The sequence below is a fragment of the Oncorhynchus masou genome, chromosome 29 (assembly GCF_036934945.1).
Source record: "Oncorhynchus masou masou isolate Uvic2021 chromosome 29, UVic_Omas_1.1, whole genome shotgun sequence".
NCBI classification, from domain to species: Eukaryota; Metazoa; Chordata; class Actinopteri; order Salmoniformes; family Salmonidae; genus Oncorhynchus; species Oncorhynchus masou.
In genome coordinates this window covers 67,106,430-67,125,283 of record NC_088240.1, presented here as the reverse complement: position 1 = coordinate 67,125,283, position 18,854 = coordinate 67,106,430, and the positions used below count along the sequence as shown (strand labels likewise).

The 18,854-nt window shown below is 40.9% G+C and overlaps 1 protein-coding gene across 7 annotated transcripts in view; it reads left to right on the top strand.

Moving 5' to 3' along the window:
• Positions 1 to 18,020, top strand: part of LOC135520356 (growth factor receptor-bound protein 10-like) — an 85,384-nt gene extending 67,364 nt beyond the window's left edge. For 6 of the 7 annotated variants that reach the window (XM_064945834.1, XM_064945833.1, XM_064945839.1 and 3 more), the window contains 12 exons: positions 2,922 to 3,078; positions 6,174 to 6,289; positions 6,799 to 6,873; positions 8,163 to 8,300; positions 8,621 to 8,731; positions 11,750 to 11,845; positions 12,091 to 12,165; positions 12,472 to 12,588; positions 12,910 to 12,976; positions 13,091 to 13,178; positions 13,366 to 13,459; positions 13,643 to 18,020. In XM_064945834.1, coding sequence (XP_064801906.1) covers positions 2,922 to 3,078; positions 6,174 to 6,289; positions 6,799 to 6,873; positions 8,163 to 8,300; positions 8,621 to 8,731; positions 11,750 to 11,845; positions 12,091 to 12,165; positions 12,472 to 12,588; positions 12,910 to 12,976; positions 13,091 to 13,178; positions 13,366 to 13,459; positions 13,643 to 13,789 — 1,281 coding nt within the window. In that variant the 3' untranslated portion in view covers positions 13,790 to 18,020. Of the gene's footprint in view, positions 1 to 1,518; positions 1,904 to 2,921; positions 3,079 to 6,173; positions 6,290 to 6,798; positions 6,874 to 8,162; positions 8,301 to 8,620; positions 8,732 to 11,749; positions 11,846 to 12,090; positions 12,166 to 12,471; positions 12,589 to 12,909; positions 12,977 to 13,090; positions 13,179 to 13,365; positions 13,460 to 13,642 lie in introns of those variants that run through there. The other variant, XM_064945840.1, reaches the window with a different exon arrangement.
• The last annotated feature ends 834 nt before the right edge of the window (positions 18,021 to 18,854 follow it).

Sequence of the window (18,854 nt, the reverse complement as noted above, 5' to 3'; positions counted from 1 at the left end):
CTCTTTCTCCTTCACTATTTCTCTCCCTCGCTCTTTCACTATCTCTTCCTCTACTTATCTGTCTCTTTCTTTTCCTCCATCTATCTCTCATATTTCACTATCTTTTCCCCTCTCTACTTGTCCGTCTCTTTCTTCTTTCTCACCCTCTCGATTCAATTTCAATTTAAGGGGCTTTATTGGCATGGGACTCTTTCTCTAGCTCTCCCCTCCCCTGCCATAGCCCAACTCTCTTTAAGGCTTTATGATGCTTTCAAGACAACTGGAAACCCTGAAAAAAATGGAGGTTGAATCGTAACGTCAGTGATCTTCAGGTCGGCAAGTCGGAGCTCTAGGAAGAGGCCTTAGTTCCCGACTTGAAATTCCCAGTTGTCTTGAATGCACTGAAGTCGGAAGTCAGAGATTTCCCAGTTTCGAGTTCCCAGTTGTTTTGAACATGGCAATAGTAGTGAAACCCTAAATCATCCTCCCTGGCCACTATGGCTGCTTCCTGCATCCTACACTGGAAGGAAGGGAACTGTTATTTAAGACCTCCCATTATCCTCCTTCTCCCTTCAACATAGTGTTTGTATATAGATATTGACCCAATGAGATGTGAGGATGTTGAAAGGACATTGGCTAAATGTCTACTCCAGACAGGGTGGGGCAGAGCCTTTGTCAGTCCAGTCAGTGGGGTATTAAGTATCTGAAGTAAAACAAAACAAAAGGGGGTTGGTGGGTGAACGGAATAGTGAAAACACTATGTTTCCGGGTTTTGTTCTTTTGAGAGAAAGAATGTTGGCATGAAGCTAGACTCGAGGGGAGGCCAACGAGAAGTTCAAGTACTCAGGTTTGTTTCATTTAGCCCGTAATGAGCCTTGCGCTGTCGTGAGAGAGATTTCTGACTGCAAAGTTCAAAGCTGAGCCACGGAGAGAAAAAAGAAAAGAAACAAGCCTCACTTGAAACTTCAGAACATGTTGGGAGGTTAAAACGAAGGCTTCTTTCGCTCTGCCCCACACCCCTCTTAAATGATCATTTTCACTTTTACTCAAAAAGAATCTGAACGCTATTCAGAGCTGCAGCTTGATAAAGTTGACTGTGTCTGTGCATGACTGTGCGTGTGTCTGTGCATGACTGTGCGTGTGTGTGTGTGTGTGTGTGTGTGTGAGAGAGAGAGAGAGAGAGAGAGAGAGAGAGAGAGAGAGAGAGAGAGAGAGAGAGAGAGAGAGAGAGAGAGAGAGAGAGAGAGAGAGAGAGAGAGAGAGAGAGAGAGAGAGAGAGAGAGAGAGAGAGAGAGAGAGAGAGAGAGAGAGAGAGAGAGAGAGAGAGAGAGAGAGAGAGAGAGAGAGAGAGAGAGAGAGAGAGAGAGAGAGAGAGAGAGAGAGAGAGAGAGAGAGAGAGAGAGAGAGAGAGAGAGAGAGAGAGAGAGAGAGAGAGAGAGAGAGAGAGAGAGAGAGAGAGAGAGAGAGAGAGAGAGAGAGAGAGAGAGAGAGAGAGAGAGAGAGAGAGAGAGAGAGAGAGAGAGAGAGAGAGAGAGAGAGAGAGAGAGAGAGACTGTGTGGGAATGATTACATCAGCCTGAGCGAGCCCTATGATTGGTTAAGGAAGTGTGGTTTGATTCACTACCTAAAAGCCCATGGCTGTAACCCTTTGTGAGGGATGCAGAGGGAAGTTGTCAGCTAGCCGGACTGGAAATAGTGCCATCTGCTTGCTTTGTCCTGCACTAGGCAGAGGAGAGGAGATTATGTGACAGGTCCCATAACAGGCAGTCGCTGACAGAGAGTAAGGAACTGTGCTGTACTACAGTCTTTTTTTCGACCAAGTTGTGGAGAGGGTTGTTCATCTGTGTGTGTTCTGTGCGGAGGCAGGCTCACTCTAAAAATGCCATCGTGTTCTCCAGACTGCTGCCTATTACAGGCCGTAGAGGTAAGCTCTTAGAGACATATTTAACCGCTTTCCCCTTTTTCTCTGAAGTCTGATAAAGGTTAGCTGAGATGAGGGTCAAAGTATACGCTATAAAGTTCAAAGATAATTTGTATTTTTTTAAAGATATGACGAGCAAGGAGGAAATATTGGAGAGGCTCAGAATGAATCGAAGCCCCCTTGAAAGGAGAAATGGTTTTTTCTTCTTTCCTGTCGAAAGAAGATATGATCTGTTGTAAGGCTTTGAATTTGTTGAAGCTATAGCTGGAGAAGGGAATGAGAATGTATTTTTATAAGACATCATGTTCAAAGTGTGCGTACTGTAGCCTAAGTAAGAAAGCTAAATTCCTACTAAAATTTCCTTGGGAGAACCAGAGGAAATAGGATCTGTGCTCAGATGGGGATTTATCAGGGTTTTATCCATTGTTTCTATTAATGCACTATATTCTTCTATACAGTATCTTTCTATATAGTATATTTCAGTATCTTTCTATACAGTATATTGTTCTATACTGTATCGTTCTATACACTATTTTTATATACATTATATTTCTACACAGTGTCTTTCTATACCGTGTCTTTCTATACAGTATATTTCTATACAGTGTCTTTCTATGCATTATCTTTGTGCCTAATTCTGTCAGTGGATAATCTCTATGGAAACAGGTGGTGTGGATTGAAGGACTAAAACAGTCCCCTTAGTATTTAAGCTCGAAGTATGATTCTGATGAGTGTCACATTTATGTTTTTATAACCTATATTTCCCCACAAACCGCTGCCAGTGAGAATGGATTGTTTATGTCTCGTATGCTCATCAAACACGCATGGTTATGAATTAAAGTAAATTAGCTCTTGGTACTATATTGCAAATGTTGAGCTATCTAGTTATGCTTTCTATGTAAAACAATGCCTGTCTACGCCTGAACTATGCGCCTCATCTATCTGAATTATGTCTGTCTGCCTACGAGGTTGTGTCTGGGAATAGTTCTAACATGAAAGGGCCTTTTCATTCCTCTTTTAGATTATAAACATTTTCAGCGAGGACGGCATGGGGAAAGTAGTGGAAATCCCAGCCGACATGACTGCAAGAGATCTTTGCCAGCTCCTCGTGTACAAAAGCCATTGTGTGGACGACAACAGTTGGGCACTTGTTGAGCATCACCCTCTCCTCGGACTAGGTAAGTGGCAACCTGATGTGCTGGATGGGTGGGCTGGTGGGCAGGCTGGCTGGCAGGACATAGCCTAGCGCTCCCTCCCACCTCTGCCCTCGCTCTGTGAGAAGCCAACTGGATAATGAACATGTTCTCCTGCTCATGTTAAAGTCAACAGAGGTCTCATTATGGAAACCAAGAGTCATCATAAATAATAGATAGCCTATATCTATAGCCTATATTTTCTCTTGTATATCATTATTTTGGTTAACAGTCGTTAGCTGCCTGTCTGTGCCTGCTCTTAGTCTTTTAGACAGTTTCAGAGTCTGGTGTATATGGCACCTTATATAGTGCACTGCTTTTGACCAGAGCGCTATGGGCCCTGTTAGAGGAAGTTCACTGTGTAGAGAATAGGGTGCCATTTGAGGTGCAGTCTGAGACAACGGGAACCCTCCTGACATCACTCTCCCAAACCGTAGTTTGTTACCGTACCTGAGAACGGATATACGGTCACAGTTGGAGAGAAGAATGTACCATAATATGGTCACGTGTAATAATATGGTAGTAATGTGATAATAATATGGTAAGAGATGTTCTTTATTATCTAATTCTAGACCAGGAGTAGCGATCACTGGATCATACAGGTACCTTGCCTCTAGTTACTGTATATCTAGTCACCCCCATGCTAGTCAACATTTGTACGGGAACTTTAATTTGGGCTTATACCATAGCTGAACAGGATAACGCTCGTCTCACTGAATGTTAGATTCATTGAAATTAGGTTGTGTAAGTCTTATTAATGTGGCAGCATTGCAGTGATTTGTTAAGAGTTCTGAGAAACTGAATGCTCCAAACTTCAACCCCCTAAGGAACGAGCAATTATAAAACACAAGTTGTGTCTGGGCTTATATCTTCATTATAGCAGATGGGTAAAATGAAAGTACTGTATTTTTGGGAACGTTTAGGTCTAAACACTGAAATGTAGGCTACCCAATATGTACGCACAACATAAAGGGTAACAATTATATGCAGTATTATTTTCAGTAATTATTTAGGTTTTATACAGTGGGGAGAACAAGTATTTGATACACTGCCGAATTTGCAGGTTTCCCTACTTAAAGCATGTAGAGGTCTGTAATTTTTATCATAGGTACACTTCAACTGTGAGAGACGGAATCTAAAACAAAAATCCAGAAAATCACATTGTATGATTTTTAAGTAATCAATTTGCATTTTATTGCATGACATAAGTATTTCATTTCATGATCTGTTCTGATTGGTTTGGTGTCAGTGCTGCCAAAACCGTGCTAAGTATAACCAGTATTTATTTTTTTATTTTACCTTTATTTAACTAGGCAAGTCAGTTAAGAACAAATTCTTATTTTCAATGACAGCCTAGGAACAGTGGGTTAACTGCCTGTTCAAGGGGAAGAACGACAGATTTGTACCTTGTCAGCTCGGGGATTTGAACTTGCAACCTTTCGGTTACTAGTCCAACACTCTAACCACTAGGCTACCCTGCCGCCCCATGAAGTATAACTTCATCCCTCTACAATGGCAAAATTCTACAGACTTTTGGGCATCTCAAATGGCACTTTTTTTTCTTACAGTGAACTACAAGGCACTATATTGCACTATAAGGTGCCATTTGTACGCAACCTCCATTCGTTGTAAAAGGAACCAGGGCTGATCTGACCTTTAGAAGCTGCCTGAATGGAGCTATGGCAGGCTCTCTATGGTGAGTCCAGTCCACTAGAGGCAAGGCAAGGTCACTCTTCCTAATTGCTCCTTAATCTGACCAGGCTTGTCCAGATGGGCCTTGTTGTATAAGAATGGCATCCAGCCAATTAGATATGTTGCTTTCCCAACCTTGCTCCCAATCCCCTCACTAAGGAGGAAACTAGGAAAGACAGGGAGACACACAGATCCAAAATGGAGACGGGGTCCCTGACTCCCTGGTATGAAGAAGGCGAACGCGTCTGTCATTACTGAGTCATCTCTTCTCTTCAGAATGGGTCAGGAGATAGTTGAAAGACAACCTCACAATCAGTGGGGGTGTTTCCTTAGAGAAAGAAAGAGAGAGAGAGCGAGCAAGAGAAGGCCACTGTCAGTCATTGGGTGAATAGAATAGCTGATAAGAATAATGGCCAATGACCCTCCCTCAGCTTCCCCCACAAAGGGTTACAACCACTACAGGCTTTAAGCTAGTGAGCCAGGGGCTTGACTGACTCATGGTCAGAGAGGAAGTGACTCACCAAAGAGCCTCAGTAAAGGCAAGGTAGAGGAGGTACTGGATTGGCTCTCCATTTCTTGGGACATCAGTATGAAACTACACACATAGTTTCTGAAAATGTCCACATTGTCTATTTCCTCTTTCTCTCTCTCTTAATGAGTGAGAGAATCTTACTGCTTGTCCAAGAAAGCCTGGGCCCTTCCTCCCCAGTCCCCAGTGTCTCCTTTCCTGCTGCCAAAATCTATTTAGGAATCCTGCTTCCACAGTTGGATGTGAAACATGTGTTCCTGAGAGAGAGCAGGGGCCAGGCAGGGTCAGTGGTCCAGGCAGACAGCAGGGCCTGTATAGCATAGCAGCATAGCCCCACTAATTGTTTGAGAGAGGGGGGAGTGCATGTATGCTCAAGACATTGACAGGATGGGGGGGGAAGAGGAATATAGCAGGGTTGGTGTCAATTCCAGTCATTTCAGAAAGTAAACCAAATTCCAATTCCAAATGTTCATCTTTGAAAAGCAGTGAAAATAATTGGAATTGGAATTTCAGTGTACTTCCTGAATTGAAATGGAACTGACCCCAACCTTGGAATATAGTAAGAACATGCTGATTTGTCTGCAAGTTTTGGATAAGATAAGGGGTGTGTGGGTTGGAGGGTTAGGGAGAGGGGGTGGGCAGAGTAGGCGGGGAGTGGGTTATGGGTGAGAAGGGGTGTGTGTGTGTGTGGGGGTGGGGTTCATAGGCTGAACTGCTTGTTCTTTCATCGTTTGCCTTATACACGCAATGTTCAGGAAATTAAAATTACAACTTTTTAAGGTTAAATACATGCGATATTGTGTCCTTATTGTAGGCTTCCATTTGGTAACTAGCTCATTCTCTCTCTCTCTCTCGACAGAGAGGTGCTTGGAGGACCATGAGCTAGTGGTACAAGTGCAGGCATCCATGACAAGCGAGGGCAGATTTCTGTTCAGGAAGAACTATGCCAAATATGAATTCTTCAGAAATCCCTTGGTAGGTTGTTTTTTTGTTCATTTGTTTCCAAAGAATCCCAGAGCTCGCCTGCAGAGTTTTTCCTTGTCCTATTTATATTCTCTACATGTGTAAACGGTTACATCAAGCTAAACAGCCTGGATGTTATTTTTTGTTTACAAGCAATGCATTTCTTGTGCTTGTTAAATGTTGCATATTACCCAGAAAAATCATCCTTCCCTCACTCTATAGTAATGTACCCACTCACACTCAAAAAAATAAACAGATTGTGATAACACTGTTAGACTGGTGGCTATAACTGTCCTGGACTCAGAAAGGCTAAACCAGGGTCTGGGAAACTGTCCCTAAACGTACTTATATAAGAAACAGGTTGAAACTAGATTGAAAAGTTATGACACAAATGTTATTGTTTAATCTTTTTCTTTATTTTCATTTGGGAAAAGGGATTCATTGAATGTCTCTTGGCATTCCACCTCCATCCTTCTGATTTTCCTTCTACCCACAACCTTCCCTTTCTCACTTACCAACAGAATTTCTTTCCCGAGCATATGGTTGCATGGTGCCAGGAAACAAATGGTGCAATCCCACCATCTCAACTTTTACAGGTATGTACCGTAGAACCATAAAGTCTCCACTACCTCAGCATACTGTGTACTTCAGTATTTGTTGTGTACTGTATGTCTGATCTTACCTTTGACCTCCTTGCACATGTCTTGTCAGAGAACAGACTGTAACACTTGATGTTCTGTTGACATACGAGTGTCTCTGCACGCGCAGGCCAGGTGTGCCTAACAGAAAGACAAACAGACAGACAGATATTACAGCTTCTGAAGGGAAGCAACTGTGAGAGGAGAGTAAAGGAACGTACTGAATGTTATAGCACAGCGCATCAGGCCAACATCCTCCCATTCTGCACCAGGCAGCACAGCGTAGATGCATGGTGCCTTTAAAGACCTGAGCCTCTAATGGAATGAAGTTTACATGTTCAGCATGCAAATGTAGCAGTGTGACAAAGCGTTATTAAAAGGGCCATGACTGGAATCCATCCACTATGGCAGAAAGCTTTTAAAACGATACCATCCCTGACATGGTCAGTTTTAAGGACCAGGCTGGGGGCGGTTCCAGGAATCCAGTCGGAATCAAATCAAGTCAGATCATAAACAGTGGATCACTTAAAGGTGCGCTGCTCAAAAATTCTAATAGCCTACTTTCAGTCATTGTGTAGAGAATGTGTTCCGTCTAAACCGCCGTGAAATATATTTTCCATAACCAAAAATATTATATTTTTAGCTATCTGAAGCTGGTGTACAAAGCCAGAAGTAAAAGATGCAAAAGCAGAACTTAAGAACAGGAATCATAGAAATGGCACACATAAAACACTACCGCTTCTTAGACTTGCTTTCAATGAGAATGTCAGATCCTTAACTCGCATTTCTATGTCAATTTGGTCATCGAAAAGTGGCATATTGCAGCTTTAATTAGTATCTTGTCAGGTCAGGAGACAGTGTCTGAATGTGGCAGAGAAAGTTCTGTATTCTGCAGGGCATGTTAAAACCAGTAGGTGCTTATCTTATCGCTCCACTCAGTTCTTGGAACAATTTGCTGTCAGAATCAGAACTCCTTGTTGAATTGTCTGTCTCTACAGTGTGTATGTGTCTTGGTTAATACTGTTACGCAAGACAGAACATCTGTCTGAACATTTCTCTCCCATGTTTAAGGTGGCTCATAAAAATTGGTAATCACAAGAATGCCAAGATTGTTCGTTATATAAATGTTTGTTTTCTGGCTAGGAAGGAAGGCTGTGGAGGCTTATTTCTCCGAGCCCCATGAAAATGATGATATTTGATGATGATAGTTGTGTGCTAAAGCCTTCTTCTCTCTCTCCTTTTCTCAGAATTTCTTGAACTCCAGCAGTTGTCCTGAGATCCAGGGCTTTTTATACGTGAAAGAGATGGGCAGGAAATCCTGGAAGAAGCTATACGTGTTCCTTAGACGCTCAGGACTTTACTTTTCTACAAAAGGAACGTCAAAGGTACATGGCCTTTTCTCTTCTATGGTAGGCTTAGTACATGAACTCTGTTAGTATTAGGCTTGTATTGCCAAAGCCAATATCCCACATTTAAACTGCACTAGTAAATAGCCTACAAAGCCTAATACTTTAGTTGTTAGTTAAGAGGCTGCTTGCCTCAATCATCAGTGTACATACTTGCTGCTCAGAGATGCCTGCCTTTTCTATGTCCCATACAATCACACAAGCTGCTATTGATTTGAGTGGAGCTCTGCTCTCTGTTACCTCCAGGCTTAAGTTTCTTCGTGATGAAATGACATCGGTTATTGATTTATCCTCCACAGGAGCCCAGGCATTTACAGTTACTAGCAGACCTGGAGGACAGCAATGTCTTCACAGTAACAACAGGCAAGAAGCTACACAGTGCGCCAACAGACTACGAGTTCTGTATAAAGGTATGTTCAAGAGAAAGAAAGGCCTCTGCACTCGAGGCATTGCAAGTCATTCAGATGCTCATATGTTGTCTATTATTCCGCTGTCTTCTATGGAGGACAAGCCGTCTCCTATTACAGTTATTGAACAGTGTCGTGTCTAGACTGTGTCTGCTTCCCAAATGGTGCACTGTATAGGGAATAGGCTGCCATTTGGTAAGCATCCTGTATCTTGCTGAGACATGCCTGACAAGAGGCAGGCCTCGCTGCCATTGTGTGCTCTGTGTTGACCCACTTTCTGGCTATATAATAAATGGATAGAGAATGAAACTGAAATCAAACAAAATCCTATTTTATTCTGCAACATGATCAGGGTTGGAAAGGTTCCTTTCTAAATGATTGGGCTCATCAGTAAGAAAAATAAATGCTGCTCTCATGGAATGGCATGCTTTGAGCGCTCCCAAAAAGTGCTATTTGCGTGTAAAGAATGTATGCCATATTTACGTTTTTATTGGTGACACTTTGGTATCTGGATAATATGCAGCTGTTTAAGTATATCTAATTGTGTGAGTTTGATCATGTGCCCATTGACATTTTGAATCATCACAGATTAGATTGAGCAATAAAAGCCCCACTCGTGGTCTTCTTAAATGAAGCTTTTTTTCAACAGTACAATACAATAGCACAATACCAAGAAGTTTAGAAGGGAGCAACTCAAACTTTTATTCCGTAGGCTGGGATCCGCACTATGCAGCTGTTGAGGGAGTGCATTTTTTCACTCACTGTCCACTGGTTGAAAAAACAATGATTTATAGGCAGCTTAAACTTCTTCAATTCAACCATTATTGAGTTAAAATACACATATACATTTGTGAACAGCCATCCACAACAACCACAGTCCGTAATGAACAAATAGCTAAAAGAGAGAGCAGCGGTGTGATTCACATCAATGTGTTATGTACAATGCCTTGCAAAAGTATTCACACCCCTTGGTGTTTTTCCTATTTTTTTGCATTACAACCTGTAACGTAAATAGATTTTTATTTGGATTTCATGTGATGGACATACACAAAATAGTCCAAATTGGTGAAGTGAAATTTAAAAAAATAAAAAACCTGGATAAGTGGTGCGTACATATGTATTCACCCCCTTTGATATGAAGCCCCTAAATAAGATCGGGTGCAACCTATTACCTTCAGAAGTCACATAATAAGTTAAATAAATGAATGTCATATGAGTCGATATACACCTGTTCCGAAAGGCCCCCAGAGTCTGCAACACCACTAAGCAAGCGACACCATGAAGACCAAGGAGCTCTCCAAACAGGTCAGGGACAAAGTTGTTGAGAAGTACAGATCAGGGTTGGGTTATAAAAAAAAATAACAGAAACATTGAACATCCCACAGAGCAGCATACAATCCATTATTAAAAAATGGAAAGAATATGGCACCAGAACAAACCTGCCAAGAGAAGGCCACCCACCAAACCTCACGGACCAGGCAAGGAGGGCATTAATCAGAGAGGCAACAAAGAGACCAAAGATAACCCTGAAGGAGCTGCGAAGCTCCACAGTGGAGATTGGAGTATCTGTCCATAGGATCACTTTCAGCCATACACTCCACAGAGCTGGGCTTTACAGAAGAGTGTCCAGAAAAAAGCCATTGTTTAAAGAAAAAAATAAACAAACACGTTTGGTGCTCGCCAAAAGGCATGTGGGAGACTCCCCAAACATATGGAAGAAGGTACTCTGGTCAGATGAGACGAAAATGTAGCTTTTTGGCCATTAAGGAAAACGCTATGTCTGGTGCAAACCCAACACCTCTCATCACCCCGAGAACATCATCCCCACAGTGAAGCATGGTGGTGGCAGCATCATCGGCAGGGACTGGGAAACTGGTCAGAATGGAAGAAATGATGGATGATGCTAAATACAGGGAGATTATTGAGGGAAACCTGCTTCAGTTTTCCAGAGATTTGAGACTGGCACAGAGATTCAACTTCCAGCAGGACAATGACCCTAAGCACACTGCTAAAGCAACACTTTAGTGGTTTATGGGGAAACATTTAAATGTCTTGGAATGGCCTAGTCAAAGCCCAGACCTCAATCCAATTGAGAATTTGTGATATGACTTAAAGATTGCTGTACACCAGCGGAACCCATCCAACTTGAAGGAGCCGGAGCAGTTTTGCCTTGAAGAATGGGCAAAAATCCCATTGGCAAGATGTGCCAAGCTTATAGAGACATACCCCAAGAGACTTGCAGCTGTAATTGCTGCAAAAGGTGGCTCTACAAAGTATTGCCTTTTGGGGGGAATATTTATGCACGCCCAAGTTTTTTTTTTTTTGTCTTATTTCTTGTTTGTTTCACAATAAAAAATATTTTGCATCTTCAAAGTGGTGGGCATGTTGTGTAAATCAAATGACACAAACCCCCTAAAAATCTATTTTAATTCCAGGTTGTAAGACAACAAAATAGGAAAAATGCCACGGGGGGTGAATACTTTCGCAAGCCACTGTAGATATCAATAACATGTGATATCCATATTGCCCATAGGCTACACCACTGCTGTCATCTTTACCTCCAAGCATTTATTCAAGTTGGATAATCTTTGGACTGTAGCCTACAAAAGACCATTCCTGCTCTTTTCCCGCAATCCATCTAGCGCATTTGGTGTGTCATCATAGTGGTCTCAGACTTGCTCAGGCAGAAAAACTTTGTCGTGCGCCTTTTTCAATGCTGATTTAAATGTCATTGAGACAATAGAAAGGTGTCAAAGAATTTTTGGATTTCAAAGCAATCCTAGAAGTAATCATCTAGTTTTTCAAAAGTATCTGTAATCTGATTACAACATTTTTGCTTGTAATGTAATGGTTTACAATTTTTTTCTCACCAACCCTGAACAAGATCAACTATCATCTCATGGGATATGTCAGTGTACAAGGGAGGAGTGTTTTAGTACAACCATACTGTCTGAATGGTTGTTTCTAATGATGAGGTGTTTGTTTGGTCTCTCTAATTGGTTGTTGTGTGTTAATTGACAGCCAAACAAGAGGACTGAGCTGAAAGAGTTGAGGATGTTGTGTACTGAAGACGAACAGAGCAGAACATCCTGGATGACAGCCTTCAGACTCTTCAAGGTACCAATTCCATGGCAACAAGCCCTCAATACACTGCAAAGTAGTGCCTCAGTTATACCAGAGGGTTGTATCAGATGCAAGTTCACTTCACATGGGTTGTTGTGAGAGTCACTTATACCATGCTAATTTGAATACTATCTATCTTTATGAATTTTATGAATATTTTGGAAGGTTTGCTTTTCTTTGGGTGAAGTCAACCAATAGCTAACTTTTTAATTTGTGGCTACTTTCATTATTCTTCACAGTATGGAATAGTCCTCTATCAGAACTACAAGATTCCTCAGCAGAGAAAAACTCTGTCACACTTTTCAACACCAGTGGTAAGCCTCTCCTTTTAGCTCCTTACTGCCACCATGCCAGCCAAACTGTTGTTAACATCCAGACTCTTTCTCGGTTGTCTTTCCTTGACTCTTTGTGTCCTCTATTCGATGATTCGAACCAGCGACCTTTCGGTTACTGGCCCAACACTCTTAACCGCTAGGTTACCTGTTCAGTTCATTTTGAGAAGGAAGTGAGGAGAGAGGAGGACTTCAATGACAGACAATTGAGGAAGAGCCCTAGTACTGTAACAGGGCATTTTCTACATTGGAAGTGTATTGACATTGGCACTGTTTGTCTCCCTCTAGCGGAGTGTGTCTGAGAATTCTCTGGTTGCCATGGATTTCTCAGGAAGGATAGGCAGGGTGATCGACAATCCCTTGGAGGCCCAGAGCGCTGCCATGGAGGAGGGTTATGCCTGGAGGGTGAGTCTCTTTCTACAACGCTACTACAATCTTACTATTCCAATGGTTCTACAACAATAATGCAACCTTACTACAACGTAGCTACGTTACAGCAATGATATTACAACCTGTCCACAATGCGACTACAACATTATTAAAATATTACAATCTGACCTTATGGTCAGAAAGAAAACATACTGCTGTTGGTGATTTAGAAATAATCTGAGCAAGAGTGCAACAACTTTTCTTTGGGTCATGCTTGTCACCAAGCTATCATGCTATCCGTCACGCAGCTGTACCAATGGAGTAAACTAATCCATGTTTGTTTGTTCTGTATCTCAGAAGAGAAGTCAACGGATGAACATTCTAGGTAGTCCCAGTCCACTACATCCCTGTTTATTAAGCTCAGGTAATTCAACAACAGAAATTCTCACAATCCCTCTGTTATTTGAGTTGGCTACATTCTGTGTAGATAAAAGCCTTGTTCCTGTCCTAAAGCTCTCCTTTCCTCTTCCACGTCCAGTTATTCACAGAACACAGCTGTGGTTCCATGGGCGGATAACGCGAGAAGAGTCCCATCGGATGATCCACCAACAAGGCCAGGTGGACGGGTAAGGCTCCTCGGTCTCTGCAACCACACAGCCAACCTGTCATTTAATTGGGATTTATTTGGTTATTAAAGTGTTGCATCTTCAGAATGCCCAGCCCACATGCCAATGTATGTTGGATTTAAATTTGTAAATTTTGACCGACATTGAAGTTTTCACCAAAGACTGATTTTCCCCCTTTTGTGCTCAGGTTGTTTCTGTTGAGGGACAGTCAAAGCAACCCAAAGGCCTTTGTCCTCACACTGTGCCATCACCAGAAAATCAAGCATTTCCAGATCTTACCGGTAAGTGAGCTTTATCTTGCCTCTGAGCTTTTCTCTCCTTGACCTCCCCATCTCTCTTATGACTACAGGCACACTAGAAAACCAAGTAAAACAGTCAACAATTTTATGGAGTAAAGTCACTTTTGTTGCTCATTACTTCCTCTTGTTCTCACCTGACTGTTGTCTCTATGGTCCGTCCTGCAGTGTGAAGAGGACGGCCAGATCTTCTTCAGCCTTGACGACGGGTCCACCAAATTCACCGACCTGATCCAGCTGGTGGAGTTCTACCAGCTCAACAGAGGAGTCCTGCCTTGTAAACTCAAGCACCCCTGCACCCTCGTAGCCTTATGACCCCTGACCTATGACTTGACCGGACTCTGCCTAAAAACAAACTCGAGACTTTTTCTTTAGGAGAAGCTAAAGTGATGAACTCATGTTGTTCTTGATGTGTCATGAGCTGCCAGAGACTGCGGATGGAACAGGACGGAGTGGTTGGGGGGTTAGGATGGACGCCAGTGGACTTCAGTGACCTCTGTGTTCCGGAAGGAAGGAGGAGATAAAGAAGCAAAAATAAAAGCAAAAAGCTGCACCACGTTGTTATTAACTCTTATAAAAAACAAAAACATTTTCAAGTTTGTATTCATAGTCACCAATAAGCTCTGATCCACTGACACTGTTTAGTGACAGTTTATGAGATCAAAGGAGTTTTTATTTTCCTTGTACAATCATCAGGACTTTGTTTAGTCTGGGCCACTTTTTTACATAATGAAAGTATTTTTTTGTTACAAATCATCTATACTACAACCTTTTTCTGAAAAGTGGATTGTTTTCTAGTTTGGCGCTTGTGAAACTGGGAACAGACCTTTCCACACTGACTGAAGAAGAATTCCTCTACCGTCTCATTCTTCTCGTTACCAACAATGGCAAATCCCTCCTGTGTTGGAGGGATGGATGGACAATCTGATATTCGTAAAAAGAGCATCACAAGACAGATCACGAGGCCAGCTGTCTCTTTCAAGCTGTAGGAAAGGAAAGGCTGGACCTGGTCATTTAGGATGGAGCTGAAGGATACTCAAGGACTACACAGGATCCATTCATTCCACTCTCATAGGACTTTTCTTCATTTCTTTCTTTCTTTGGTGACCTCACAGGCATTTGTATTCATGACATTTTAGTACTGCATCAAATGTGTTCTTAGTCCGTTTTAGTTTCTTATCAGTAGTCTGGAGCATATAGATTTCTAACAGTCACACAACAACAACTAAATCACTCCATCCAGTTCAGTGTTAAATCAATCCATCATCAGCTCTACCATCCGGTGTTCCACATGAACTTCCCCCCAAAATATAAACTACTACAGGTCTCATCCACTCATTTAAGTCCATGTAATAGATAGCTGTTGTGGTCCACGCTGCTAGCCTAGTCCTATACCGTGTGCTATAACCAACCCTTCTATTGTTGGCTACAGTACGTATTCAGAATGACACTAGGCTACCATGCTGCTCTTCAGGTAATAACAAGCAACATAACAGCTCAGCTCTTGGGTCTCTCTTGGTGTCAACACAATAATAAAGCTATATGTAAAACATTGGAAAGCATATGGCCATCTTGTGGACTAATTCCATGTTGTAAGCACTCTGAAGACATGGTTATGATTATATGAGTAAAATCTAACAGGCCACTGGGGCGGGAGGGTGCCACAGTTCTTTTAAACCTACCTGTTTGCATTCCCTCCGTCAGAACACAAGGAAATAAAACCACTACACCAACCTCTTGTGATCCACTAGAGGGATCTGACTAGCTCAGAGTTGACGTGTACAGTCCAAGGTCGGTCTGTCTGTTGTGCTGTCTGTAGAATGCAACTGGAATCAATCGACTCATCTGCTAGGAGGACCAATCTTCTTAATCCAAGGGTGCATCGCAAATGGCACCGTATTCCCTACATAGTGTATTACCTTACTTTTGACTAGGGCCCGTAAGCCTTTGGTCAAAGTAGTGCACTATATCGGGAATAGAGTGCCATTTGGGATTTACCCCAAGTCCATTCATTTTAGACTTGTTGCTTTTCTTTTCCATGATGTGATTGAATGATTGTTTTTAGAACAGACACTGTGAAGCCCTAGTAATGGATGATACCCTGAAGTGGAAGGGTTTTTACTGCCCAGCCTCGTCCAAGTTTGCAGTGAACACACAGATTTGTAAAGATGTTTTTACCTGTAACGCAACATTAAGAAAGAGACATCTTTTTATTTTATTTATAGTGTCTTAAGCTGGATAGATTCAGATACAGAATTAGCCACACTATCTACAAGTTCTGCACAATGACATTTCAAAAAATAAGATGCAATGACTCAATCATTTCAAGTATTGTTTTGCAAATGTATTTATTTACCTGGATGTGAGTGATTACTTGAAATGTAGCTCTTTTCTCAGTGCTGTTCGTTACTGTTTTATCATTACCATGGAATGATTGAACAGCGTAATTATTACATAGCATCTATTACAAAGCCTATAATTCATTTCTTGCTTTTTAAGTTTGAACACTCAAACTATTTTATCACCAACACTTACTATGAAGTAACATTCAAGTGGTGTTCCCTAATGTCATGGTTTCATTCCAAATTGGTGTCAGAAAAAGTGTGGGGAATAAAAGTCACTAATATTTCAGTCACAGTGCATTTCACATCGATATTCAGTTTAATGCCTTTTTCTCACACATTCTTCTACATTTAGGAAATCTTTTCACATGTATTTTTTTAAAATATATTTAAACATTTGACATCTTAAGTGTGACTTTCACTGATAATGTCAATCAAATTCATTTCATATCTAGATATTTAATTCATGAGTTGATTTTCAAATACACAATGTTTTTTGAGCTGTCAGTTCAGTTGCTCTGTCCCATTTCATTACAGTTAGTTGTCTTCTATTTTACAGAACTTTCACTCGTTAAACTTTGCGTTAATCAGAACTTTGTTTCTTGTGTCAGAAGTGAAGCTATACCTTTACAATACTTGAGCCACAATTGCAAAAAACGAATTGGTGTACAGTACGTTAAATGGCCAAGTCTTTTCCACAGCATAGTGTGTATTATCCAATTAGAAAGGCTTGGATGTGATGGCACCACTAGATGCCCATTGCAGTACCTTTTTCCATGGAATTTTAACTTCAGAGCTACACTTCACTGTTTATTGGGTGTGACCAGAGCCATGAATATATAATATATGTTAATGTATGGCTCTGGGTGTGGAATCATTATGACTATACAATGAGCAGGTTAGGTGCCAAAGCTGCTTACTTCTCCTTTGCTAAATTCGGTCAAAACGTCAGACAACAATCATAATGATTTCAGTAGAAATCAGTTAGAATTGCCTCCTCCGGTGGTAATCTTAGCTGTACAATGTAATATGCAACTCATGTAAAAGTTGTGTATTGAATCAATGTACCATATTAGCATATGAAACCATGTAGATGCAACACTGTATTTAGGTTACAGATCACTATTATTACCGCATTGGCTTACTCTTAACTACTTATGAAATGAAGAAACTTGATTTATTTTTATCATTTGGTTTAATGTGCATATCGAGTTCATTTCTTATGTATTTGTCATGTAAAAACCTCTTCACAAATGTCTGTAATATTGAAATGTTGCTGGTATGGAACTATAGTTGGCTTGGGCATACAGTGTACATCTTTTCATAGTTCCTGCAAGTCATCCTAAGCTACTCAGACATCACTGACTTCTCAATACTAACTGTTTAGGCCTGTTAGATACAGATGTGTTTTTTGTATTCAGAGGCGAGTTCTCTCACATAGTGTCTTGCTATGAACTAGAATGTTACTAGTGACATTGAATCACCTAAAAGTAGTGAACTGATGAAAGTGAATTAAGTAAAATGTACTTTTTTATATTTCAGAGAAATGAATGTAACTGGGTTGCTCAGGGTTGCCGTGGAGCCTGTTGAAAACTGGTCATATCGTCAGACCAGTGAGATTTTGTATGTGCGATGTTGTGTAGTTCTGTTGTTCAACTTGGGGTTAATAGTATTTCACCAAATCATTTTTTCTTAAGTAAGTAGTTTGGCCTTTATGATGTTCTTTCAGAATACCAGTAGTTTCTCCCAAACAGTAGTACAGCACAGGTGTCCTCTTTTCTCTTGTGTAAGTCTGTTTGTCCCAAGAAGCCTAAAATGCAGCAGGTGCCTCTGACCTTTTTCTCTGCACTAAACCAGAGCTGACTTTGGACCGTTCATGGGAACCTTTTCCAGTGATCGATAATGACTCTTGTGCTTTGCATATATTGTCACAATGCAAGATACAGTGACTGTACAAAGGAGTAAAGCAAATATATATAGATCTATATAAATATAAACCATTATGTATTTCAGGGAATGCAAAAAAACAAGAGCCTGTATCTCTTTTTAAGAGAAAGATCCTGTATTCATACTGTGCTTTGCTTCCATCTGTAAATAGCTGAATGGCTTATATCTCTTAATTGTAACCTTTTCAGGTATTTTTGTACAAATAAGGGACTGATATGTTCTGTTTATTGTAATTAGAATAAAACATGAATACATTGTTATTAATTTGAGCAGTGATGGTATTGTCTTGGTAGAGAAGTTTTACCTTTTTCCTCATTACTCAATTACCTTGGGTCCTAATCCAGGTAATTACAAATGCATTTAAATCACTGCATTCTATTTGCAAGTCATTCTGTTTCTTTTGAAAACTATTGCTAATTATTATAGATGGCATTACATTTCCACTGCAACTTGCCATGAGTTTAGTTATATATTTTCATCTACCTATCATAAATGTCTGCTTGAAATGTTCAACTGTACATTGGGTTATACTTCACCCTGTTTGCCCACTTGAAAGACAACCACTACGAAAGCTAATCAAATACTCTACTTAAATGGGAAATCATCCGTTGAAACAATAGCAAAGCATATTCCCCGCATTATGTTTTGGTAAAAAGCTGTGGGATTGGGCTGGAGTAACCACTCTCAAATTCATAGACAGATATGGATGCAAGGACTGGGCATCCATGTTATCAAAATGATAGTTTCAATCATGTTTTGAAGCCATGTAGTTTGTGAACAAAGAAAATGTAAACAAACATTGGAGTAAATCAAGCTTATATTTTGGGTTCTGATGGGGTACAGCAGTTGAACTAAGCTTATGAGGCATTTATAAGCTATATTCTTCAAGACTCAGTGGAAAGCTACATATCATTCATTTAGAAGTCCAAAAATGGATTGCCCCTTTAAGGGACAAACGTCATGAACTAACACATTTCACATTTTTAAGGATTGTTCACATCCCAACAATCAAGATTCATTCAAAAGCATCACAGATGTTGGCACAAAACTTGGACAGTTTGCTCGATACAGACCTAATGCTGCGTTAATAG